The sequence below is a fragment of the Lathamus discolor genome, chromosome 1, assembly GCF_037157495.1.
Source record: "Lathamus discolor isolate bLatDis1 chromosome 1, bLatDis1.hap1, whole genome shotgun sequence".
NCBI classification, from domain to species: domain Eukaryota; kingdom Metazoa; phylum Chordata; class Aves; order Psittaciformes; family Psittacidae; genus Lathamus; species Lathamus discolor.
The window spans coordinates 61,688,085-61,715,666 of record NC_088884.1 but is presented as its reverse complement, the minus strand read 5'-3'; the positions used below and the strand labels follow the sequence as shown (position 1 = coordinate 61,715,666).

Sequence of the window (27,582 nt, the reverse complement as noted above, 5' to 3'; positions counted from 1 at the left end):
AGCCAGTGCTGCGGCAGCCACCCTGGGGCACTGCAGATGTCCGTCTTGCAGTATGGCTCAGGAAGAGAGGGCACAGCCCCTCGGGGTGACCCTCCTGCTGGGGCTGCCGGAGCTGCGGAGAAGACTTTGATTGCCTTTCCTTGCAAGAATGCATTTATTCATGGGTAAAAATTACTCTCTAGTCTCCAGCTACCGTCAGTCTGCCATCTCTCCTTGTTGGTTAATTCACTTAAAGTGGTCTGAAAATAATATATCTAAAGGAAAAGACTTTTCTTTTTCGTCACCTTCCAGTGATGTTTAAATGCTCTGACACATAATTATCGGTGATATTGATTCTAACTAGGGCAGAAAATGAACAGGTGAGTGTGAAATAGAAAGTTATTTATAAAGATATAATTGAAACAAAATCTATCCTGCAGGCTTGAGAGTTTAAGGGGGAAGAAATCGCATCTGCTGGTATGTCTTTGCTGTCTCTGATGATGTTCGGATGTTTCCTCATGAATGGGAAGGCCACTTCCCTCAAAACACTGGTGCCGCGTCTTCTCATGGGTACTGGGACAGGGGCTGCCATGGACTTGGGTGGTCAGAGCCAGTCCCCACATCCTGTTTCCAAGCAGATTATCCTCTTGGACTTCAGGTCATATCCTACTCTTCTTCTGAAGCACAAGGTTGATTTATTTGGATACTGATTTAATTTTCCCTCCATTTTTTGTTAACTGCTTTCTGGTGAAAACTGGGAATACATTTCCAGCAAGCCTCTTTTTCTCCTCCTGTCTCCTAAGCAGGCAGGATGATTACTCCATGTCCCTGCTATTGTGGCATAAGGCACAGATGTGGGATAGGGCAGGCAGCAGGCACAGGGACATGACTGCACATGGTAGGAAACCACGGGAGCAACCGTTTTAAAGGGGAGGTCTGATTTGGCTGTAGAGCCATGGATTCTTCACAAGCAACATCCCTTGGGCCTTCTTGAGGCTGAAATAGACAGCATGGCAACAGCTGAAAATAGACATGAAAAGCAGCCAGAAAAAGAGGCCCTCAGCCCAAGGCCAAGAGGTCCAGCACAACATCCATTAGCCCAAGTTGGTCCTTCTTCAACTGTCCGCAGCAGGACATCAACAGTGAGACGCATTTTTAAATGGAAACCAAATTCTTACTGTTGCAATGTGCAAATTCTTACTATGTGGCTGTTGGTACTTCTTGCAGTTCTGGGACATGAAATGTCACCATCACTGGTGAGTCTCCTCTGGCCCCACTTGCATCTCCCTGGCTGGAGACCTGGCCCCACTTAGGGCCATGCTTTCAGGTCCTACAGCTTGGAGATGCAAGTCTCATCATTGCAGTGCTGAAGCCCTTTGCAGACATAGCCCTCGCAGCTCTTCCAGAGGCCCGTGGGAGGCTTTGCTGCGGCTGCTGGCCCCAAGAGTTGGTCTCGCTTTCTCTAGCAGCTCCACACATCCTCAGCCAGGCCAAGACTAATTCCCTGGCCACAAACTGGCGGTGATGGTTGCTGGGGAGAGAAGGCTTTTGCCAATTTGTTATTAAATCACAGTGTATTTCTCCTGTTTATACCAACATTAGGCTGTTTGGGGCTAAATGCACAGAAAAAGTTACATACCTGGGTTCTGCCAGATAGTTCAGGATGGTGGTGCAGGGAGAGGTGGGTCCTTGGGCAGGGCTGTCTTCTTGCAGTTGACTTGCATCTTTGTCCTGCTCAGCTGCTGTTGCTGCCAGTTTTATGGCTCCCACCCTGTATGCTGGGAGGGTGATGCCCTCTGGGGCTGTGGTTTTGGATCTAGCAGATCAGGAACCACTGCAGTGCTGCTGCTGTTTTGCTGCTTTATCCCTTGATGTCCAAATCACTAGTCCTCACCCCACCTAGAGCAACCACTTCTAACAAAGCTGAAACAGCAGAGAGCTATATATTAAATAAGCAGGTAGTCCCAGTTTGGTTCCCAGGATACCCCCAGACTTCTGGGCTGTGGAGAGCTGAGCTCTGAAGCATCACAGGAGGTCATGTCCCCATCCCCAGTGACGATGGCAAAGACATCTGTCTAGAGCCAATTCCCCCAGGGTTGGTGGTGTACCTGTCCTTACGGAGAAAGAGGCTGCAGTTCCTCCAGGGCTGTCAGTCTCTCAGGAGCAGTTGAAATAACGCAGGAAGGCTTACGAGCAGATGTGGTTCCTGCGCCACTTCTGCCAAGGCTCTGCTCCACAGACATCAGCTGCAGAGAAATGTTTAAACCAAGCTGCAGTGCCGTATGCCCGGCGTTTGTACGTAAACAGCTTCTAGAAGCATGAGGGGGAGTGTGTAGCTCTTTCAGAGCCGACCGGATGGTTCTCCCACTTGACATGTTCTCTTCTTGAAACAACATCACTTTGTTGAATTTTGTGGCTTTTTATGTGGAACAACATTAGCTCATCCAAGTCTGTGGTTTATTTGAAAATGAAATTCCGGTAAGCTTTTGTACCATCTGGCAATGTCCAAACAAATTTGGTTTAGCAAGAAACCACTGCACACGTGTGCGCAAACACATACACACCAGAAACATTATCATCATCATAATCAGTAATCACAGGAAGCTTGACATCTTCAGGGCAAGGGGAGGGGAAACGAATCAATGCTGGACTCATCTCCCAGCCATATGCCTTCTGTGGGCCTTGGTCCTTCCAGCAGAGGGCATTTTGCAAGCCATCCATCCTGCACCACTTCTGTTCCTTCTGTGGCAACGCCTTTGACGTGAACTTCCAAGTAGATCCAGATGTAAATCAAACACAGCTGGATGAGCTGCAAGACAGCACGCCGTGTCAAATTCACAGCTGCTGTCAGGTCATCGCACTGGTTCAAAGGAGCAACTCTGATTTATACCAGCTGAGGAGCTGGTCAGACATGTTGAGGAGGGACTGAAGTATACAGGCGAGGTTTGGGGCTAGGGTGGCGGCTTCTTGGTTGTTCCGTGCAATAGCTGGAGTGGTTCATTAGGTGGGACCAGCCACAGATTCCCTCCTAGCTCCTCTGGTCCAGGCAGGTAGTGGGACACATGACAAATTCTTGACATCTTGTCCATCCACAGCACTCTTTCTCTTTTCCTCCTCCCACAACTGTGCACACAGGGGCCTGCGACTGACAAAGATGAAAGGAGAGATGGGGCAAGTGAAAAGAAATGGCAGGAAACATGAGGTGTTAGTTAGGACACGTAGGACAGTTTACTCTGAGACCCAAATGCAAGGTCCACTGGAGACAGTAAGCAAGTTTCCACCGACTCCAGCAAGCACAGGGTCTCTACACTCATTCCTCTCTATAAACTGGGAAACAGGGAAGAATATATGTATTGACTTTAAAATAACCATAAAATACAGCAGGAATCTGCTTTTGAGAAGAAGCAATTGAAATCTAATGGATGAGCTCCAATGACGAGCCAATGCCACTGAAAGACGTTAGATCCATGGAGGTTGTAGGTGTTGCCCTGTCCAAGGGGACTCTGTCCAGCAGCAGGCTCTATTTTTGTATCACAGTCTATAATTGCATGAACAGGATTTTCAATGGAAATCATTGTAGACATCTCCATTCAGAACATGCTGTTGGTTTTCAATCTGCATTGCACGCACTTAAAACTTGTGCATGTACAATTGAGAGTATTTTCTCCATGAGCTGGACATAAAGAGAAACCAGCAACCCCAAGGAATGCAGAGGATGGCAGAGAAAGGTGAGATGCCTGCAGCCCCAACCTGACAGGGGCTGCTTTTGCCTGACTTGTATGTTCTGGCTTCTTCCTCCACGCCAGGTCACTGATACCATCTCATCCCCTGCTCCACCTATAGCTGCTGATAAAAGCAGAAATTTGGTTCACCTGAGAACATGGAAAAAAACCATGAGATCAATCTCAGCAGCAAAGGCTTTTAACTGAGGAAGTGTTTCGAAAAGGTGGCCCTGGTGAGGCACCGCACCAGCTGGGCTGTGGACAGGAAGCTGACACACTGTGATAATCCTGCTCTAATTCTTTTTTTTACACAGATTTATTTTTTTTTAATATATATATATAGTTTTGCCTCCGGCATATGCTGTACTAGCGTAGCAGCTCCTCAAGTACCATGTTTTCCAGCATACATGTGAATGACAGCACCTAAAAACAGCAGCTGTTATATAAATAAGGCTGGTGCTTCCCCTGCAAGCACCAGGATGGAAGTGGGGAGCTGGGCCAGCACAGCCAGGAGGAAGACATCCCTGCCTTGGAACAGAAGGTGATGAAGGTGGGGACAATCCTCAGGGCAGCCCTGGCCACCAACCTCCCCTCCATGTCATGCCATCCATCACAGACCATCACCTCCCCGGGGCAGAGGCTGCTGCATCTGCGCTCTTCATCACCAGCAGCACTCCTCATCACTGCCATCCTGTAATACAGCAAATGGATAAAAAGAATAACCAAATTATGAATTTGTGGCATCTCATGGTTATTTTGCTGATGCTGTGCATAAGGATTAAGGTAGCCGTTGTTTCAGAATTATGTACGCTGTATCTTAATGAGCAGCTTAATTATTTTACTTAGGAGATGGTCAATGATGTGTTGAGAAACCAAATTTGGCATTTGGTTTCCTTTAATACTACAATGCAAAAGTCTGATTTGTACCGCCTGTCAATTTGCTGTATCTCAGCATGCAAATACTCCTGAATAATTTAGGCTTTCTTTAAGAAAACCTGCGATACACCCAGAAAAGATTAATATTCAACAGACGTCCATCATCTAAGTAAACACTCCTTTTTCTGAAGCAGTACTGAGTTCTCATAAATTCCCTTAATGGGACTGCAACCGTCCTGGCTCTTGTTCTTGAGGTTTCTCTCTTTGCCTCAGTGTATTTGTTTGGCAGGAAAATTTTGCCTGCATAAGGCTTAAAAATGTGTGACCCCTTGGAAGGAAATGAGGTGATATTCTTCAAACACTTACCCAAAAGAAAATGGAAAAGAGGACAGCAGTGGAAGAGTTGGGGTTGCAGGTTGTGTTTGAGTTCATAGCAAAAGGAGATGTCCGTGCCACATGGTCATCCCTGGATGTATATAGCTTCGCTCTTACTCTTGCTTGCTGTGGTGGACAGAAGTTGTGTGAGGACCGATGGTCACCAAGGCACTTCCAGCTGGTCCATCATGCATACTTGTAATTGTTCTGCACATTGTAACAGGGCAGTCATGTACCAGCACTCCCACATTTCCATTTTGACAGTGAAATTCACTGAAATATGAGAAAGAGAACTGAAATGTACTGTGCTTTAGGCTCAGGTATCAGCAAGAAAAAGCTTTCTCTCTCTGGTACACCTACCTTTTATATACCTGTGAGAAAGATGGTGTGAGACGGTGTCAGGAGAAAGGTGTAAGATTTACCCATAACAAAGGGGATACCCAAAAAATATTATAATGGGATTACAATATAAGCATCAGCTTTGAAACTGTAAGCATCAGCTTTGAAACTAGTGTTTCTATTCATAAACCAAGAATTTCTGGTAGGAAACAATCAGAGCAAAGTAAAAATCAGCCTCGGTTATGAATTTTGGCAGAAGTTCAAGTTTCTCCAAAGGAGTAGCTCAGCCCCCTGTCAGGCAAGAGCCACCTTGGTGTTTTGAATCTGGAGCTCAACTCTCTGCAGGTCCAGGTGTGTTCGAGTATCTGCCTTTGGCTCACGCACCTTTTAGGTTCATGGCAGGCCTGGCAAAGGATAAATTTCAGAGTATGAAATCATGGGGGTAGACATCAAGTCATGGCAGACAAGAATTACTCTCTAAAATGTATTATTCTGAAACTAAATGCCCAAGACATTGATCATTATGGATGGAAACCGTAAAGACTGGAGGGAATGAATTGCCTATTGGAAGTGACAGTCTCACAGGGAAAGTCCCTGGTATAACCGATGCTGCTCAGCAGTTTTCAGCAAGGCAGCCGAGTTTCCTTAACTATGGGCTGACCCCCAGAGCATCTTCTGCGTCAGTGTCATGTAGTCAGGCTTCCCAGGATGGATCTTGTGGACATGATACCCATTTGAATAACCCCAAATTTCCCTGTAAAATCAACAGTTAAACCCCCTGCCTTGTCCTACCAATCCTTGGTGATTTGATACATTTCTCGCCCAGGGCATGACTCTATAAATACGGCAAATCTTTCCTGCCAGCATGCCCAGTGTCCCCTGGTGGGTGGGAGGGGGTGACCCACTGCTGTGGGTTGAGCTGGGTGGGAATCAGGAAGGGCTTGCCATGAGGTATCACAGGGAGTCTGCAAAGCGCAAAGTGCAAAGACCGTGAGTCTGCATTCGGAGAATGCTTGGTTTCATTTGGACATAAAATTGGTTGTGAGAAAAGGGACTTTGGACAAAACCTGAGGGTTTTGTTTTGTCTCCCTTAGCCAGAGAGTGTGAACATTAATGTTTTCACAGCTGTGAGCAGGCAGCACTGGCACACACATTCCCATACACTCTCACAGCTAGAAATACTGCCTCCATGTTTTTTCCAAATAACCAACATCAGAGGGTAATTTGAGTGCCTTATTATCACTAAAGGAATGTGCCTACATAAAAATCACACTTCGTCAGAGCCACATTGTGCTTGTTTGTCCACCCCTTCTAAGACATAGAGGCACTTTGGTCCCACCAACCCTGACGCCCGCCGGGAGCCAGTGCATCTGGGGATGCAGGTCCCACTCCCAGCTCTGGGACACATGAAGCTGAACTGCTGTTGGGCGCATGGGGGACAGTACACTTGGGAAAGGTCATGTCCAAGAGCACATGCTCCTCCACCTGTTTGGCCGCATTCAACCATGGAATAAAAGAACAACAAGGAGTCTTCTAACCTGCATCACTTGTCCTGACATTCCCATACGATACAAACCTGCCTAAAACAATTGAGACTTTCTAGGTCTTGAGCATTGCTACTTGTCATGGCTGTGGGTATGAGGCAATGGATAGGAAACTCTCCATGAGCCACCACCAATGGCATTTTAAAGAAAAAAGGGTCTCTGGGAGCATTTTGGAAGCCAGGGCTTGGTATTTCTCTGAAGTGCTGTGCCTGCCAGGAAGGATATAAATACAGCCATAAAAGAGATCCCAATGTCTAGTCCCTGAATTTCAAATTGCAGAGTCAGTAAGACTATTTATTTCAATAAATATTCAAGGAAGTATCTTCAGTCAAGTGACAGCTCGTTCCCATACTGTAATTAAACTTGCAGCTCAATTACTGTTGTATAAGTCAATGGCATAGATAGGATTATTACAGGAAAAACCCCAGGGATGCCGAGACTAGTACAGAGAGGTGGAAAGGTGAGTTCAATGTGGGCTTTTATGGCTGTGCTCTAAAGCTGAACACAGGCCAGGCCAGGTCCTGCTGGTCCTAGGCTGCATCCCTCAAGGTGTGCATGAAGCATCAGTCATGCAATTGTCTCCTCCCTGCAAAGGGGGGTACAAAGATGCCCACAAGCAGGTTAGCCCTTAGAAAATGAAGGCAAGCTGGACATTAGCTTTTAGGGATGGAGCAGGCACTGCTCCCTGCTACATCTCTGTGTTGTGCCCTTACCTGGCTGGCCTTTGCTGTGCCGAAGCATGGAGGGGTGCTGCAGACGGCTGCAGCTGCGGGTGGCAGCTCCAGCACAAACGTGCATTCGCATGCTATTAGCTTGTTAGCCTGTCAGGTTGCCGAGCACCTCGTTTCCCCCCGGGAGGATGGTTTCTCCAGCTGCGGCAGAAGTGCGACTGTGCCAGGCTGTGCTGGAGGAACAGAGGGAGGCAAATCCCCCATGCTGGCAGGGCTGAGGGCCTCCCAGGGTGAAGGACCACCCCTCCCTATTGCTCCCCAAGGACAGAGTCAGACACGTCTGCTGGTGTCCAGCTTGCAGCTGTTTTCCCTTTGCTCATCTCTAGTTACTTCCCGAGAGCCTCACTTCATCCTTGCGGCTTCCAAGTCCTTCAGCTGCTTCTCCTGTTTGTACTGAAGGAGGAGGAAAAGGAGCAAAGCCTAAACTGTGTGTTCCCACTCCAGGGGACAAACAAGAAGAGTATCATCACATGTATTTGGCTAGTATTTAATAAAATAATTAAAAAATCTCTCAAGTTTTGGAGAACCTGGGTGGTAATCTGAAACATGGGGGCTCAGACAGCACAGTTCTTGGACCGTGACTGGCTGAAGCCTCTGTGCAGGCTAAGCTCAGGGAATTTCTTGCATGGCAAGTGGGGATGTTTTTTCCCCATTTTGTGCTGTTTGTGAAGCACAAAAGAAAACAGTGCCTCTAAGCTGTCAATTGATAAGTCTAAGGTAATGAATATACTTTTCACCAAAAAACCTGGCACTGATGGAATTACTGGTCATATACCTAAAAAAGCCTGTTATAATGCAATCCAGAAACTATGTGATAATTTTCTTTCTTTAAAAACAGGTATCTTTCCTTTATTCCTGCCTGCCAACTTATGTTCCATTATGAAGAAGTTTCTTGCCCTTGTCTCTCTTTTCTAGCTGCCCACTCATGTTCCAGGTGCCACAGCTTCATGCTTCCATTTCTTTCCAGCTTTCTATGATTGCACAAAGCTACAGCTTTTTGTAAGTTGTTTACACTCCTGCTTGAATTTCCAAGCATGGAACACTGCAGAAAGCATGATGCTAAGGGTTTCAATGGGAGTCATGGGTTTGACCAGCTGCCTATGAGTAACCAATGTAATCACAAGCTTTAGCACGCCACCACCACATCACCACTGATGCTGTGCGACCATGCTCCATGCCCTGCTTTCTCTTCACATGTGCTGGTGGGCACACAGTGATGTCCACTGGTGCTAGGTACACATCCTATAGATGTGGGCTTATGCTCCAGAAGTCTTTTCTTCGCTGAGCAGTGACTGCTGCAGTTTCTCCTTGTTGAGCTCTCAATGGGCTTTGGTCTCAGAGCTGGGGATCACCTCCAGGCACGAGAAACCAGCTCAGGCCCCATTGTCTCCTCCACACTTCATCTGCGGCCAAGGAAAGTGCCAATTAGTGCCAGCTGTGCTGGCCTGTCTGTTGCAGGGCTGAGAGGGGCTGGATCCGGCCCCCCTCTCTTGTTTTCTCTGTGCGGCATCTGACTCCCTGAGTCTGCCCATTGATGTCCAGGGATTTATTTCTAAAAAAATTAAATATTCTTATTCAGAGAGTTTGCTGTTCAGTGCCTTGGTTTATTTTGTATGTTTGAAATATTATAGATTATTATTAAAATAGAGTAATGTGGTAATAATTCTCCATACTATGAGGATGTTGGGGACCCAGAGCAGCCTGGTTTGGGAGATTTGCAGCCCTCTTGCCCCTCTGCACTTACTAGTCCCATGGCTGCTTTCCAAGTCCTGCACAACTGGCAGGAGAAAATCAAGGGGCATCTCTTACAAGTAAATACTTCTGTGTCTCAGCGTCACAGGGCCACCAGAGTAAACTGAGGTCACCAAATAGCAGCAGCACATTTCCCAGCGCAGGTTAGCTTGTTTAGCCGTCATACCCAAGTGATGGGCACCTTATCTGGGATTTAAGCCAACCCACAGGAATGAGTTGGCTAGTATATTTCCACCCTCTCACCACTGGCATGCTGGTGAGGGCTGTGCGGGTCTGTTGAGCCTGATGTGGGGTGCCTGTCCTCCTGTGAGATGTCACTCTCAGCCTGAAGGTACATCGGGGTGCGCTTTGGCACCAGGGCACCATGCCCCCCTCAGGCCATCCTTCCCTGCTTGGGCTGCTGGGCAGGACTTAGGTGATGCGTTTATGACTGGGGATGGTTTTAGTTGAGATAGTACAAACTAGTCCTATTTCTAACAAGAGGTGATTTACCTTCAGTTCAGGGCCCCACATGGAATCGGGTGGAAAAGCTGAAGGTGAAAAGATTTTGCTATGAGGTGGAGGGCAAAGCAAAGATATTTTTTCCTGAAGCTATTGCTTCATCAAACAAATGACTATTCCCAACCTTTCAGTAATTCCCAGGCACCAGTTAGCTTTTCTAGATTCATAAACAGCACGTGGAAAACACCTGAGCCAGTCATTTAGCCATAGCATATGTGCAATTTATAGCTTACTTCCTTAGAGCCCTGCTAAGTCATTAAGCAGCCTTGTGGTTTGAGCAAGGGTTTAGGAGCCAGAAAAATCTGGGATGAGTCATTTGCTCATGCATTGGTGACCTGAGCACATCAGTTGACCTCCTTGTGCCTTGAGGGGAACTGGCTGCCCTGCAGAAGTCAGGGGCTTGCCTGGCTCCAGCCAAGAGCAAGCCCCTGGAACCAGTGTGTAGTGCATGGCCTGGGTGTCCCAGAGCCAGGGCCCTGTGGAGCTGCTGCCATTCAGGCTCCCTTGATGGGGGTGCCAGCCCAAACCCTCGGAAAGCCAGGGAAAGACTTTCAGTGCACTTCAGATAAGGACTTGATTGCTTCCCTCCAGTGTCTGTCTGGCTTTTGAATAGCTTGTATAATAAGTTATAAATGACAATTAAAACATAAAATGAAGAGGGAACCAGATGGCTTCAGGCAACATGTAAAAATATAAAGACTATTTCTAAATGCAGATCACCAGATCCAAAACAGCCCTGGGCAGACTTAGCTGAAGGTTGTTTGCTGGCTTGGCTGAAAGGACATGTGTGGTCTCAATCAGTTCTCAGAAGCTGCTGTTAATGACATTTCTTGGCAAAGGCAGGAAGGAGGCCCAGGACTTGGGCAGTCCCGAGGATATGGACCTTTGGTCCTCTTTTTTAAGTGGGTTGCTGAAGGCTGTTGTGTGAGCAGTGACAAAGGCAGGTTGGATTGATGTCCCTGTTTCAGCCCAAGGAAGGCGAAGTGGTGTGCTTGACGTTACGTGAGGGGAGAGGAGCTATGCAGTGTCGTGACTACCCAACCAGCTACTCCGAAGGATGGCTCAGTGTCCAGCTGGGGACGAGTGGTGTCCCTCAGGGATCAGTGTTGGGGCAGGTCTTGTTCAACATCTCTGTCACTGACATGGACAGTGGGATTGAGTGCGCCCTCAGCAAGTTTGCTGATGACACCAAGCTGTGTGGTTCGGTTGATACCCTGGAGGGAAGGGATGCCATCCAGAGGGACCTTGACACGCTTGTGAGGTGGGCTGATGCCAACCTGATGAATCATAGAATCATAGAATAGTTACTGTTGGAAAAGACCTCAAGATCATCTAGTTCCAACTCCCCTGCCATGGGCAGGGACACCTCACACTAAACCATGTCACCCAAGGCTCTGTCCAGCCTGGCCTTGAACACTGCCAGGGATGGAGCAATCACAGCTTTCCTGGGCAACCCATTCCAGTGCCTCACCACCCTAACAGGAAAGAACTTCTTCCTTATATCCAATCTAAACTTCCCCTGTTTAAGTTTGAACCTGTTACCCCTTGTCCTGTCACTACAGTCCCTGACGAAGAGTCCCTCCCCAGCATCCCTATAGGCCCCCTTCAGATACTGGAAGGCTGCTATTAGGTCTCCACGCAGCCTTCTCTTCTCCAAGCTGAACAGCCCCAACTTCCTCAGCCTGTCTTCATACAGGAGGTGCTCCAGTCCCCTGATCATCCTCGTGGCCCTCCTCTGGACTTGTTCCAGCAGTTCCATGTCCTTTTTATGTTGAGGACACCAGAACTGCACACAATACTCCAGGTGAGATCACACAAGAGCAGAGTAGAGGGGCAGGATCACCTCCTTCGACCTGCTGGTCACGCTCCTTTTGATGCAGCCCAGGATACGGTTGGCTTTCTGGGCTGTGAGCACTCACTGAAGCCGGCCCGTGTTCATTTTCTCATCAACCAACACCCCCAAGTCCTTCTGCGCAGGGCTGCTCTGAATCTCTTCTCTGCCCAGCCTGTAGATTGCCCAAGCCTGGGATTGCTCCGACCCAGGTGTAGGACCTTGCACTTGTTGTGGTTGAACTTCATAAGGTTGGCATCTGCCCACCTCACAAGCGTGTCAAGGTCCCTCTGGATGGCATCCCTTCCCTGCAGCGTATCAACCGGACCACACAGCTTGGTGTCATCGGCAAACTTGCTGAGGGCGCACTCAATCCCACTGTCCATGTCAGCGATGAAGATGTTAAACAAGACCGGTCCCAATGCCATTCCCTGAGGGACACCACTCGTTACCGGTCTCCAGCCGGACATGGAGCCATTGACCACAACTCTTTGTGTGCGGCCTTCCAGCCAGTTCTTTATCCACCAAGTGGTCCATCCATCAAATTGATGTCTCTCCAATTTAGAGAGAAGGATGTGGTGTGGGACAGTGTCGAATGCTTTGCACAAGTCCAGGTAGATGACATCAACCGCTTTACCCTTGTCCATCAGCTCTGTAGCCCCATCATAGTAGGCCATCAAATTGGTGAGGCAGGATTTCCCCTTAGTGAAGCCATGCTGGCTGTCACCAAGCACCTTGTTGTTTTTCATGTACCTTAGCATGCCTCCCAGGAGAATGTGTTCCAAGATTTTACCAGGCACAGAGGTGAGACTGACTGGTCTGTAGTTCCCCGGGTCATCCATTTCCCCCTTCTTGAAAATGGGGGTTATATTTCCCTTTTTCCAGTCGCCGGGAACTTCACCTGACTGCCATGATTTTTCAAATACGATGGCCAGTGGCTCAGCAACTTCATTTGCCAGCTCCTTCAGGACCCGCGGATGGATTCCATCATGCAAGGCCAGGTGCTTGGAGATGTAACCTGATATTACAATGTCTCTGCTGCAGAATAAGCTTTGTATCCAGAGTTTGCATTAGACTGGATTCCCCTCTCTTGGAGGGGTGGGAACAAGCATGGCTCAGGGTGAACTAGGTTCATTTGATCTGTATGTAGCACTTGGGCTGAAGTTTGAGTAAGATGAGAGCCAGCTCACAGAAACAACGCATGTGTCTAACATGAAGACAGCTAAGCCAGGCTAGCTACCTTTTCCAGCTTTATGCCAGAGCTACACAAGGTGTTAGAGTAGATGATCACAATGGCCACTTTGATCTTTCTAATTGATAGTTCCATTTTGCCACGTTAAACATAACTTAATTATCACCAGCTTTTGCTATTCTTTTTCCTGTCTTGTACATGCTTCCTTCTCCCACTTTCAGCCAAGGCCCGGAAGAAGAAGTATCACGTTACTTTAAGAGAAGCTAGTTTTGTGGTATTTCCATCCCATCCAGAGCCAGGAAACACAGGCAGTTTTGCAAGACAGCTTGTACTCAGTAAATTTCCAGCTCAGTTTATATTTGTGTATTTATTTATATTTGTGCTACCCATGTAAAAGAGCACTCATCCCAAGCGAGGTGCTGTGGACAAACTTTCAAAAACACAGATTTCAGACCACAGACCCTGACCAACAAGCTTTTCACTGGACCAGGATCTTCTGGCTGTCTTCTCTTCCGAAAAGATACCCAAGACAGATTGACAAAGACATGGACAGTCAACTGCTGACGACACCAACTCTTCACAATAAGTCAAAAGTAAACTTTCAGTAAATACCACAACATTTCTGGCAACATTTCCCTGTGCCCTTGAGACCTTCTCTTGAACTTTCCTTGCTTCCCTTTCTTTTTCTGCATGATAAATTGCACGTGTGACACATTACATTTACATCTGTCAGTCTTTGGTTAGGTGCATGATACCCCCGCTAGCATTTCCCCATGTCCCAGCTGAGAATCAGGGACCTGGGCAGATGTTTGTACTTACACAGGAACAGCACAATGGCTCCAGGGACCAAACTCATCTCTTTTGACTCCTCTTCTCCTTCAGCAGCAAAGTCCTGCCACAGGCAGAAAAATCGGCATTTCCCATGGGATGGCAGCACTCACACCAGCTGCTCTGCTTGCTTAGGTCTGCAGCCAACCCGTCCTTATTTCTGCATGCCAGTGTTCCCAAATATCACCAGACTGAGTTCCATGTGTGCAAACCACACACACTCATACATATATCACAAACACCCTCAATTCTTAAACCAGGAAGATGAAGGTTTGGGAAGGTTTTTTGAAGGCACCAAGAATTCTGCTGTCTTTATGAAATTAGGGTGAAAACTTCCATGCCAGATAAAGCCACAGTTACAGCTCCCTGGTGGGCTACAAATGGGCCTGAACTAACCCCAAATCCAGCAAAAGTTGACTTTGAAAACACCCCCAACAACAGACTCTGAGCCAACTGCAAGCATCCAACAGCAGCTCAAGACTGAAAATGGGTTTTTTTGAACCCTGCTTCAAAGTCCTGCACTCTGCTGAATAGAACTGCAGATCTCTGCAACAGTGCCCAAGTTAATATAGTTCCTGGCAGGGCAGAGAAGAAAGAGCAAGTGAATATATCTTTGGTAAGAGAGCAAATGCTCCTAGGAGAGGGTTGTGAAATGCAGGTTGACATATCTCCGTTGAAGGCAATTACACAAAATGAGGACGATGTGCCAGAGTCCGGGGTTCATGTGGCAAGTTGGTGTTATTGGGAAAAAGCCCATAGAGCGTATTGCAGACTTTGGGGGTCAGATGGGAATATTTTATAAAGGGATTTGCAGCCTTTGGGCTGTAACTGGATCTCCACACTGCTCTTGCTGTCTGGATGAAATCACAGGGTTTTGAATGGGGGGGGTGATGGGGTCCATGTAAAGCAGCATCTTGGTTGACCCTGCAGCCTTGCGCATGGATGCGTGTTGCCTCAGCAAAGGCCATGTGGCTGCTCTCCACCACTGGCCACAGCAACAGCCCTGCTCCCCACTTCCTAAGGCAATGACAGTGCCCTTGTCCACTACCAGTCATCTCAAGGCCAGGGCTTAGCCTAACTCGGGCAATGGTTCCCCAGCTGGCTCCCATCTCTGGGGCATGGTTTTCTTCCAGAGGATTAGGTTAAAATTTGGAACAGAAGCCATTCATCTCTTCACATCAATTTACCATCCCTGCAGTTTGTTTACCAGGCTATAGATGGCTTCAAACTCCAGCCAAGGGCTTGAAGACTGTGCAACAACTTACCACAAGAAGGGCTGTTAAAAATCGCCTGCTTGTACCAAGTCACATACTGAATGTTAGTTGACAACGTGGCCTATGACGTTTAGACAGTTAATTAAGTTCTAAGGACAAGACGCTGCCACTTTGACCATGATCGTAGAGATTTAGCTTATTAGTTTGCCTTCAGGTAACAGAGCTGGACATGCCTAGGTCTCACCTTACCTGAGCAGCAGTGGACGAAGATAGAGACATGGAGAGAGATGGGTGTCACGGAGTGAGAAAGCTCCTGCAGAAAAAACCTGCTGTTGCCTGTTTGCAGCAAGAGAAACATGTTGAAATGGCAAAGTTATAAAGGCTATTTGTCTTGTGCCTTGCAACTTCCTGCTTCGAACTAAAAAAGTACGGTATATAAATAGAGCGGGCAAGCATGAACTGATGATAGCAATACACTACACTCCACGTTTAAAATCCCTGGAGCTCGAGTTTCTTTTCAGTTGTTTGGAATGATTTTGTGCAAATATAGGACGTTCAGTACGGGCACTCGCAAACGGGAGTCACACTGGTGGTTGCTCCCGCAGGCATCCTGGGATAGCAGAGAGGTTAGCAGCCTTAAATCTCAGTTTTCTCCACTTAAAAATACACTTGGCAGCCCTCCCCAGGAAACAAGCATGCTCTTTCCAAGGAAAACATCCTCGCCTGCAGATGCTTTTGTCACAGTAGCGGTGACGGTAGAAAGGGAGATGCTGAATTCACTCCTAGGCCACATTGGTGTGAGCCCACTGACGTCTGTGCAGCTGATGCTGCAGGAGGTGTTTGCTCCCTGAAACGCCTTTCGGATTAAAATATACCTTTGAAGAAAACATCTTAAAAAAGTGAAGTCTCAGCATTAGGTTCTCAGTTCTCTGTGTGAAACTGCTCCCGTTTGGGCTTAGGAGCTTAATTCTGGTTTTGGGTTTTAAATATGACTGTAATCTTAGGCTGAAAACTTACTGTATGAAACACTGCTTTCTATTAGGACATCCTTTTTGCAGCGCGATCTAAGAAACCTAATAGCAAACAAGGTCCTTTCTATTTAACCTTAAAGTCATACCACAGAACAGAAAGTTAACTGTACTCGAAAGCTCAGCAGGTTGGTATGACGAGTGCACAGAAGCAACAGCACGGTCTATTTGGTAGGGTTTTTTTAATTAATTAATTAGCAGGCTTTTTCTAACGAAAAAGAGGCCTTATTCTTTCCCTCATAAGTATTGACTTTCTGTAATAAACACAGCTGGGGGGGGGACCCCAGAACACTTGTATGTTATAGCTCTCCTGTCAAAGGTTGGTAGGGTGCTTCCTTTTTCCACAAGCCCACGGTGTCTCAGCTGAGAGAGACAGAGGTTTTGGGCTGTTTGTCTTCTTCAGTCCTTTCCCCCAGAAGAGAGGGGAAAACCCCATGTCTCTCTCTCAAGGTGCTGCTTGAAGGAGCTACACTGGAAACATAAAAAAGGCAAAAAAAGGCGCGCTAAAACCCTCACACACACAAAAGCCCACACACTGGTAAGAGAAGCCACATGAAGCTTTCAAGCCTCTGCATTTGTATCACTTTGAGGGCTGGATTTCCGAAACTGAAGTCTTGGGCTGGCACTGAGAACATGTGGTGGGCAGAGAGGCTCTGAAGCACCACCAGTAGTTCTGTTTTGAAATGCCATTGCCTGGTGGAGGCACATATCCGCTACGTGGGTACGCACATGACTGTGAGTGTCGCATGCTCTCTGTTACAAGACTGATAGCCCGGGCAGGACTGCCCCGCTGCTCCCTTCAGGGACACAAGGATGGGATGCCACCTCGCTCCTGCTGACTGCAATTCGTAATGCTCAGGGTGGTCAAAGCCTCACAGTGAGTCATCCACCCCTTGTCAGACCTGAGGAGGCAGCAAGCTTCCCCTGGCTCCAAGCTAATGTGCCTCAGGCACCAGCAGAGAACCCCGAGGCTTTTCAGCTGGAGCTTGTTCCTCTCCATTGGTGACACATCCACCATGATCCCTGTGTCTGCCCACCTTCAACCAGGGCTTCCTCTGGCCTGCCAGTTACGGACCAAACAAAAAGCACTTGAGCAAGCTGTACACCCAACTGCCACCCAACCTTCAGGAAAGGTGACAACCTGACCTATTCTCCTGAATGAAACAATTTGTGCCTGAAATGAAATAAATCCTCACTTTAATTGATGGATTCAGCCTCCATCAGGACCATACCGATTCCATCTGCTTTGTCACTTAGAAAAAGGGGATGCATACTCACGGCCTGGTCTGCCATGCAAGACAACCAGCTTGGGTTTCCTCGCAGTCCTCAATTCAGCAACACACATTTTCCTGCACCTTAGCACCAAGAATAAGTGAGACAGCCATATATAAAATGACACACTTTATTAAAAGTTACATTCAGCAGCAATGGACATATTTACTTAAGTAGATTTTAACTGTCAAGGAGCTTATAATTAAATCCCTCTAAGGCATTAAAAGCTCTTAGATATTTTAACTTATTTGCAATCATTTAATATAAATAGGTAAGGTAAATGATGCTTGCTAAGAAGAGGATACCCCAGCTGCATTAAACAAAGATATACATATAAATATATGTATAAAACAACAATTTTTGTTATAAACTCATTAATGGGGATATTTCACAATCTTTAAGGCTTGGGCTCTGGCCCTGCAACTATTATTCACATAAGAAGTCTCCTGTTTAAGTTACCACATGTAAGTGTACAAGACTGCTCACATGGATGAGAGCAGGGCAGGGTCTAAGTTTTGACAGAATCAGCAGAAATGTCAAATCCCTCACTGAAATATATTTACAATCTGTGCAAGTAGCATCAACTACTGTTATTGATTACGGAGGTCTCTCTTGGAAGCTATCAACAGCAGAAAGGCATCACGGCAAAGGCTAATCAGTGTCTGTTAGCTCCTCATTTTCTACATTGTAGCTCTCTCTTCTGAAGAGCAGTACTTGAGCTCTTGAGCCTTGGGGTTGTCATCTGGGGTGTGAGACAGAGGGAGCGCCAGCAACAAGCAGCTGGGCTCAGGGCACAAATGCATTGAGTCTCAAGTTTTTCCCACTCCAACAGCAGAAACCTCCTTTGATGTGCAGTGGTTCAGCTGCTTTTTCCAAGTGGAAACAAGAAAAGTGCCAACCACTTCCAGTATTAGCCAACAGCCCACCCCCTGATAAATGGTGGCCGTCCAATTTATCTTATTGTTAAACCGTGCTTTACGCCTCTAATAACCAGGTGTGTGAGGAAGAGGAAATTGCTGTTGAAACAGAAGCTGTGACTAGATCTGATCAACTGCGTAAACTAATTTGAATTAATATAGCTGCAGGGTCTGATTCTCTACCAACTTACTGCTTACTTCACGTTTGTGTGCAACTCCTTCGGCTTTGTGATGTACAACAGGTCTAGTCAGAGAGGCTGATCTGGCTTTGTCTTATACCAGCAGCTGGTTACTGCATGGCTGTGGCTGATGTAAGCTCTCAGAACTGGTTCACTGCATGTCTCTTGGTTTTGAACACTAATTGGTACATCAAAACCCATCCTCACTGAGAAGCAAGGCTTACAGAAGGGATTTTCACTATGACAGAGGTGCTGCAGCAGTAGCATTAAGCCCACATACAGTAAGCGTGAAGGAAAAGCACACTCTGAGCTTTATTCCTAAAATATCCCAGGCATTCATTGAAGATGACTGCTTTTCTGTATTCTGCTTTGACCTGGCAGCTTTGCCACCATCGCTTCCCTAGCCACAGCCACATCTGCTCTGCTCTGGAAAAGGTTACTCCAGCCTCAGAAGCAAACACAGCATCAACCAGCTCAACACAGCTCCTGCTGCCTCCACACACTCCCTCTGCCTGAGAAGCAGCTGATGTCTGGCAGCAGCAATGCTCCAAGCCCACCAGCAGAGAAGCTGTAGGAAATTTAGTCTCCCACCACCCTCATCTTCATTGGCTTTGTGACATTTCTGGTAACTACCACTTACTCTTCATCTTAGTCCATGGACGAAGAGGGATGGCTGGATTTGGGAGAATTTCTTACAGGGAAAATAGACCCTAAAGCTGGAAGTGGCCATCACCTCTTATAACCAGGATGCTTTATGGATGAAAGTAAACAGAAAGAGATCTTCTTTCTGTAAAATACAGAAATCCCTGCTTTCCACACAGTATTTTTGAAGGACACAACTGAAGCCAATGGGAAATATTTTAACAGTAGAAGAATCAGACCCTAAAGTATATTGCTTTGATCTCAGACACCTCACTGGCACAATAAAAGAGATGGCTTGAATCTGGGATTAAGAGAGAAATGCCCCTTCCTTTCCTTTACTCTAGGTCTGTTGGTGTGAATTACGCCTTAAATAAGAGAACAGCATTTCTTCAGGCAGAAACTAGAACTAGTGGAGCCAATAATGTTTTCACCTTTGATCAAAATGGCTTTTATAACAGCATGGAAATAATCCCAAAAATATTTTGGTTTAAAAAGTGACTCCATGTAACAGGTGCATTTTCAAGTGCACTCAGGACAACCAGGTAACCAAAACCCACTGCAAAGGAAAGTGAACTGGGACCACAGTTCCCATTTGTGCCCCAAAATCTTCTCCTAAAAGAGAAAAAAGCCCTCGTGGGCTCGGTGGAAACCCTGCGGCTTTTCTTTTAAAGCCATCCCAAGAAGTACAGGATACAGCAGGAACCTGCACAGCTGACTCACTGCCACCTTTCACAGAGCCTAGAGCTGGAAGGAGCTCCCCTGGCATTGCCCCTTATCCCTCACCAGTGCCAGTCCTGTCAGCCCCTGAAAGCAGGAAGGGGAGGCAAAAGCACAAACCCACAATCTTTAGCTCAGAAGAAAGCTGGCAGAATAGGGTGCTTATTTACTTAAGTCATCTCTCGCTGAAGATGAGTTTATGGAAGGTAATCACACCATTACAGCTCCATACAGAAAGACATTTCTAAGCTTTTTAAAAACATAAAATCCTATACATGCTTCAAACTACAGGTATAATTGCTTTTTCCCCCTGAATCCCCCATTGGAACTCAAATTTAAAACACGGTTTAACGCCTCAGTATGTGAAATCTCACGGCCACGTTAATCGAGAACATCTGAAGCCAGGAGAAAGAAATCCCTTCCAGTTATGTTGTCAGTGTTAGGCGCAGAACATTCCCACAGCTGTAGATCCATTGTGCTCCATGTTATAAATAAGAAATTGCATGGTGACAGCTAAAATTCTAAAGCGTTAATGTTTCTCTTTGCAACTCTTTTTCTAATTTTTTTCCTTCTTTTTTGTTTTGTTCTTTTTTTTTCAGTCTTTTGAGGTTTCTCCTCTTGGCTTCCTAGTAGAAGTTACCTGAAGCAACATTATTGCTTACCCAACTGACATATTTACGGTAATTAAGAAATAGTAAATGCCAAGCAAATATGACTAATGTTGCTATTTGGCAAATAAGCCTGAAATGACTTCTATTGATCCTGAACTGGGCTGTCGTATTTGCATTAACAGACATTTCTCCTTCTTCTGCTCATCTTGGCTACCCCAGCAGTCTGAAGGCTGCTCGAAGGACTCGGGCAAATGCTGTCCCAGCCTCCATCGCACATGACAGCTATTACTGAAGCCAGTGAGTTGCAGAGCACAAACGCAGCTGAGTCGGGCTCCGTGCGCGAATACAAACAGGCTCGCTTGTATCTCACATTCTAGGTTGTGGTCCCTTTCAACCACGAAAAACAACTACAAATTGTTCCCAGAGCTAAACCACTTAACATCTTGGCACTTGGTTGTTTTTTAACTTTATAACAATAGGCACTGTTCACTCCTCTCAATCTCAGTTTTTTATTCTATAATAAAGCAGGAATACTGATGAAAGGCTAGTCACGGCTTCTCCCCGTGGTATCAGGGTGGTGGCATGTGATGATTCACATGGGGTGTGTTTGATCCAAGAAAGCCCAGCCTCTGCTTATTCTTCCTTTGTTCTGTCATCTAAGGTGGAAAGGCAGAGAGAGACGAGTTGAGATTTTTTTTTCCTTTTTACTATTATCTAGCAGTCACAGAGCAAGATACATATAAGCAAAACAACAGGGAGTGGGATTCTTTTCTTCAGCATTGAAAATTACAAGTAAGAGATGCCTTTGAAGTGGGAGATCTGTTTCCTGTGAAGTATGGACATTTTATTCTCATTTGTACATTATTCTTACCCACTAGCAGGTCTTACAGTGCATTATTTGCACGGCTATCCACTTGTGTAGCCCTGCAGAGGGTCAGAATTTCCACTTGGTACTGTACAATCACAGAATTAAAAGATGGTCCCAACCACAGAGAGTTTAAATTTAAGCCAGGAAAATAAAAAAAGCCACCAGGACAGTATGGGTAAGCACAATAAGCCAAAGTCTCAGCATATCCAGTCTAAACCTTTGTCGAGTTTTTCACAGGGAAAGAGTTTTAAGGAGGTATTTGAAGGCAGATAATTAGGTGACTCTGTTGATACCACTGAAGTGCTTCCCATAAAGAAACACAAAGATGCTTTTCTGAAACTGTAATGAGCCAACCTAAGGTGACCAGCATCTTGAGCAAAAAAGGAGCTGGCCTTTTGATCCTGAAGTGAGAGAAAACGCATAAGGTGATTTAGGCAGGAGCAGGGCTTTAAGGGAGGCCAGCAGCTTGTGCTCTGAACAGGATAGACAGGGGAGCTGTGGGAGGGGCACAAAGACAAGGGTGACACAAGAAAAACAACAGGCTGGGCAAATTGTTTTCACAACAGCACTGTTGGTATTCTTAGTGGGGGAAAAAAAATCCAAGTGTAGGATTTAGAAAGCTTTTCTAATGATTCCACCAGTATGCAGCTGTTTCTGATGCTACGCCTTTTTTATTGCCAGATTATGCAGTTACCTGTGTATGCATCACTTCTGTCCTCACACACTCACTGGGAGGATTTCATAACTAATTCCCCTTACCTGTTCTCTGCTGTTGATAATAAGAGTACAATTTCATTCCAAACCCATATCAATGTATCTACTTAGAAAGCTTGTTGGAGGGTAAGATAAAACCTTTCTAAGACAAAAGTCTCTTTTGTAACGCTGTCCTGACCGTGACCTGATGAAAGCTAGAGCTTTCACCCACACGTGCTCGTGTTGCTACCCACTGCAGGGCACTTACCTGTTCCTTGAGCTCAGCAAGCTGACTGGAAAGCTGTTTTACAAGGCTCATGGTTGACTCCAGCCTCTCTTGCAGGTTCCTGATTTCGTTCTGCTCACTGTCACCTTCGTTGCTAACCAGGGACATGGCTCTCATCCGAGGGAACCAGTCCAAATTCTTCTCCTACATGGGTATTAGAAAAACCAGCAATGTTAGTAGGGGTTTATGCAGTGCTACTAAGCTGACACTAGAGAATGAAAACTTGGGACTTTTTCTCAGTGGATGACACAGCATGTGGGCTTAAGATGTAAATTCAGACAGTATTTTACACAAGCATTGTTATCCTTGGTTCTTCTTAGTTACAAAGAAGGCGCCAACTGGAAAATCCTGGTTCCCCACAGCTGTATTGCAGCATCAGCAGTGTTGGCACATTCATCAGCATACAGAAATGCCCACTGGGTGATCTGGGAAGACTCCTCTGCTACACTAGCACCAGGAAAACCCAAGTGCTCCCCATGCTTTGATCTTAAGCGTATGCAGGGACACATTTCCCCACTGTTTCTTCAGCTTTGTCAGTCCCCATCAATTTTAGCTTTCCTTGCAGCAATGTCAGCAAGCCAATGTCAGGAAAAAAAGACAAGTCACAGTCCTCTCCAGGCTGGCCTAGAGCACGCCTACCGCAAGAGCAGAGGGGCCTGGCATTTAGCTACCCACAACAAATTTGTGGTCCTGGGAATGGCTTAGGCTTCAGCATGCTATTCAGATTGTATACCTTCAGTAAATGCAAGCACAAACCCATGGCCAATGGCTACCCTGCTACGGCTCAAGCATGGAATAGCACTGAATTGGGCGTTTCTTGATTCATGGACTCAGGCTATGAATTTAATCATAATAAAAGTACTGTAAATAAATGTCATGAGTCAGGAAGGTGCTGCGTATCAGCATGAGCCTGAACTGTCTCCATGGCTTGGGGGCACAGATATTTCTGTGCAAAGCATAACAGACAGAAGAGAGGGGAGGGTGCGAGCCTAACAGGAGTGGCAACCATGTGGCAAGCAACCCAGTTTGCCGTAAGGCACGAGACAAAGAGGTCCTGTAGCTGGCCATGTGTTACCTTGGGGGGAGTGGAAGGATGTGGTTAGATCATATGCATGGTGTTTTGCAACGGGTCTCTATGGACACGTGCACTTGATAACTTTAGAGGAGAAACAGAATTAATTGTAGCGTGTCTCTTTCAGGCTCCTGTGCTGTGAGTGGCCCCACACAAACAGCACTATATCAAAAAGAAAAGGAGAAAAGAAAAGGAGGATAGAAAAGGAATTCTTTCCAGAAATCCCTCTACAAGACTCTTGGCAGGCAAGAGCTCTGCTATGTCTGTTGTCCGGGCTTGGTATTTGGTAAAGTTTTAAGTGCATTGAAACTTACTGTAGTCTCAGGCTTTGCTTCACCATGAAAACAGAAAAGCCAGCAATGATTCTGCAGTATTTACGGCTGGGCAGCCACACGTGAACAGGGTCCGCATGGGCTGGCCTGGCAGAGCCGTGAGCCCAGGGATGCGCAATGTGATTACAGCTCTGTCATGCTTTCAGAGATGGTTGCTTTCAATTAAGTAGTGCTCTGCCCTAATCACCAAACCCTCCCTCCTATAGCAACATGGTTTAGAAACAACTGAGCTAACCCTCGGTAAGCATGAAAGCACTAAACAGTATTCATGTTTTTCCACTATTTGCATTAGCCCAGTCTCCTCTGTTACCCTGGATAAGACTGAATGTAAAGCCATACGAATTTTGGCTTTTTCTTCTTTATAACTCAAAACTTCTAATGAGGTTTTGCTTGCCTGTGCAATCTCTGGTCCTGTCACTAAACTGACATGATGTTCAGGGAATAAAACCATGCCTCTCTGCTGCATTTTGCAGCTCAGGGCTGTCAGCCGTGTGCGCTGGTGGAATGAGGCCTCTTTCCTCGCTGCCCACTTTCTGAGCCTCGTGATCTCATTATGACAATTTACTGTGGTTACGCATGATGCCATTTTCAATGGGTCATAACTCATTCAAATCAAAACCTGTTTTCACCAGCTCTGCTGGTGAGCTCAAACGGAGCGCACGTGACCCTCCCTGCTGGATATCCCCAGCTGACACATGGAGCCGTAGCCTCCTATTTCTGCTGTATGAGTTTCTGCTTACAAGACCAGCATTCATTTTCCACGAGTATGCCCCCATATTTATTTTAGATTTATTTTGGCTGGGATCTAGCAGAGCATTCATCACGTGCCCAGCGTTAAGCACAGGTGTACTCATTTATACTAAGCTCGGTTTGTGCACAGTGCCCTTCTGGATCAATGCCTTTTTTTTCTTTGCAAAATGTTTGCCAGCAAATTTGTCTGCCACTACAGGCACAAAAAGTTGATTCAAAGGAGCTAGAGTGAACAGAGCTGCGCTTGTATCTGAGTGTTTCCTGGAAAGCTCTGGTATCTGTACCCATTACAGCTTCTCATGCTTGAAGCACCTGAAGATACCAAACGCAAAGCTGCACAGCCATAGGAGTCAGCGGAGGGGCCGGGAGCCCTTTCTGGCAAGGCACATCATAATGCCAAAGCTTCTAAAGCCAGGCTGCACAGGGAGAGCAACCCGAGATTCTGTCATTGTGGTTCTTGTGCTTGCTGACCACTGCTTCCAGGATTGTGAAATGCACTTTGCTAGTCTTGTTTCCATCTGCCACTCCCTCGCTCCTCCAGGGTGCAAAGCAGAGACCTCCGACTGCCTTGGAAAGATTTCTGTGGACTGACCCCTCCACCACACTGCAGCATCCAGCGTACACCACAAAAATCCACGTGGATGCGAGACATCCTGGCGCAGTGGGCTTGCCTCCCCTGCAGCTCCCAGTGTCACCTGCTTCCCTCCTCCTTGGCACAACCTCACACCTTCTGGGAAGAGAGATGACCAGGAGCAGGTGAAGACAGGGACAGAGCACACAGCACCTTCCCTGCTGCCACATGACACTGTGGTGTTGATGGTGACTCTTCAGCCGGAACCACTCCGCACCACATGCTGGCTCATCTCGGTCACCACAAGCCCCAGAGTCATGGGAGCTCAGTGACAGACTCCACTCACTTGCATGTGCCCAGCTCTGCCTTCCCAGCAGTGCTGTGGTAATCTCCCCCCCAGAAAGACACGCAATTGTAGTTTAGCTACAGACCAAAAAGACCTGGGCATTTGTTGTCAAAATGTTGGGGAGGATCAAGCAAGGCCTTGATCCAAGTACTGAGAAGGTGGTGGGTTTGTATGAACTGGAGACCTCATGGAAAGATATCCTGACTCCTATAGCTTTTCCTGGAAACAGAGAGGCAACAGGTCAAAGAGCTGACCACACGTCTTTCACTTGGTAGTCCCAAGTGCTGTGTTGAGTGCAGGCAGGATTTGCTTCTTGGTTCTCAACTGCATATACATCTGATGAAATCCAGTCCAGCTGTTTATCATGCAAAGTATCAGGACTCAAAATGCAGTATATTCTAGCTTGCCAAGCTGTCTTTAAATTAAAAATACTTATCTAGCTTTCACCAATAGCTCCATTGTAGTGCACGCAGTAGGTACATTCCTTGCTGAACTGCATGCTTTTGCTGGTCAATATTATCTTAAGTTTTCATTCCACTATGATCTGCAGAATTTTATTAAAGGGCATCATGAAAATTAGCTGTGGCACACAGCCCTGTTTGCTGAGCCTATACCACAGCCAAACAGCAATTGCTGCTGGAGACAAAAACCTTTTGATCACAAACCTGCCAGGATCCAGAAGGCAAATTGGACAAGGCTCCTCTGCTGAAAACTTCAGTGATTTGTAAGTGTTCACAGGGGTACAGGCACTCTGTGCCTGCTCAGCTATGGGAGAGCTATTTTTACTCCAAGGTAATTGCTTGCCAATTAGCTGGAGGTAGTTAACATGTTTGTACAACCCCAAACGTTTGTTCTGGGACTTAAATGTTTATGGGCTCAGTCCGGGGTTCACCTTGACCACCTCACACATGTTAAAGCTGTAATATGCCTCCTTTATGCTGCAGGTGCGCTCCTGCTTTGCCTTACTTGACTGGCAGCGATGGAATTTTGCAGGGTGTTCTCTGCCATGGCTTAGCTTAGAAATCCAACCATTTTACTGACTCATTCACTCAGACATTTTGAACCCTGCCTGGAACTGAGTCAGGGTTCATTTGGATGAGGGAGGTAGGCTGCTGGCAGTGAGCAGGGCAAACCTCTGCAAAGAGCTGCTACACGACTCCCATCAACAGCCACCAGGATAGTGCAATGTGACAGAACCCCAGCATAAATGACCTCGCAGAGGGTGAGGTATGTGGAGGGGATGCTTTAAAACGAACTAGCTGCCTGGACACAGAATTAATCATTAAAGTGCACTGAAATCTTCTTTCTAAACAACCGGGGCTGAATGCAGTGTATTGTTACTGTTATTTCATTCTTGCGCAGGATAGCAGCTATTCGCAGCCCAACCGCAGCAGCCCACCTACTGACCACAGCACCTTCCCGCTCCACACTCCCTCCACAAGCATAACGTGTGCCTCGCAGAATTCCTATTTAAGCATACATCTGCGGCCAGGGCACAGAGTCAGCCAGACAGGAAGGCTGCAGGGACAGAAAGGAGCCGCAGCCTCCTCTCCATCAGTTCAGCTGGGGGAAGAAAAAAAACAGGCAAAAAGGCAGGAGGGGCCAGCCAAAAGGCTGCCGGCCAGAGAGACTGCACACGAGCAGAGCAGACATTTCGTGTGGTGATCCAGCATGCCTGTTCCCTCCGTCCTCCCCCCAGGCTGGAGGGACGCCAACGGGAATCACAGCTCACCTCTCGGCAAGGTACTGTGGGTACACATAGCTGTGAGGTGCCGACGGCGAGGGCACACGCCTGAGAAAGCACAGGGCTTAGATGATTTGCTACTTGTGTTTTCTGAGAAACCTCAAACCCTTCTTCTCGGAGAGGCATGCTCAGAGCAAAAGTCTGCGTTTGCCTCCTGGAGTTTTCTACGCAACTTTCTCCTTCCCTTCTGTGGGTTTTCCAGAGGAGGACAGAGCTACGGGCTATGTTCCTCGTCGATAAAACACTGCCATGTTTCTGACTTTGCTAGCTCCGTTTGAGCACGGACGGAGAAAAGACTGAAGAAATTTATTTAGAGTTCCTATACTTTGTACAAAGTCTCTCTCTCACCATCCCTGTCCTGTTGGCACAGCCAGCTGGCTTCAATCGAGCTCTCATGCTGAGCTGAATCCATGCCTCCGGAGTAATTGGCAGAGGGATGTTTCTTTAGGAGGTGCTGCTTTCACAGGTTAGCCACGAGATGGATCAGCTGCAACCAGCAGGAAAGACTGGGCTGCGCCGTTAAAAAATAGATTACTAGATAACAATGAGAGAAAATAGGTCATAGAGTAGGACAAGGGAGATGAAGTAGAGGAACGAAGGCAGCCTAATGCACACTGTCTGCCGGCGCCACTGTCATGGGCTCAGAGTGCCATGCCACTGCCAGCTGTAC

The 27,582-nt window shown here is 46.8% G+C and overlaps 1 protein-coding gene and 1 long non-coding RNA gene across 5 annotated transcripts in view; both read right to left on the bottom strand.

The window, feature by feature from the left end:
- Positions 1–366: 366 nt before the first annotated feature.
- On the bottom strand, positions 367–2,794 carry LOC136011690 (uncharacterized). Of its 2 annotated transcripts, none has more exons than XR_010611444.1 (2): positions 1,619–2,794; positions 367–1,524 (listed from the first exon to the last, which is right to left on the bottom strand). It is a non-coding gene; the product is annotated as an uncharacterized LOC136011690 (long non-coding RNA). The 2 variants fall into 2 exon arrangements; XR_010611445.1 differs by having other exon boundaries at positions 367–1,510.
- A 14,502-nt stretch (positions 2,795–17,296) lies between these two features.
- Positions 17,297–27,582, bottom strand: part of ITPR2 (inositol 1,4,5-trisphosphate receptor type 2) — a 261,899-nt gene continuing 251,613 nt past the window's right edge. For all 3 annotated transcript variants that reach the window (XM_065673846.1, XM_065673864.1, XM_065673855.1), the window contains 2 exons: positions 22,080–22,241; positions 17,297–20,906 (listed from right to left, as the gene is read on the bottom strand). In XM_065673846.1, coding sequence (XP_065529918.1) covers positions 20,820–20,906; positions 22,080–22,241 — 249 coding nt within the window. In that variant the 3' untranslated portion in view covers positions 17,297–20,819. The remainder of the gene's footprint in view (positions 20,907–22,079; positions 22,242–27,582) is intronic.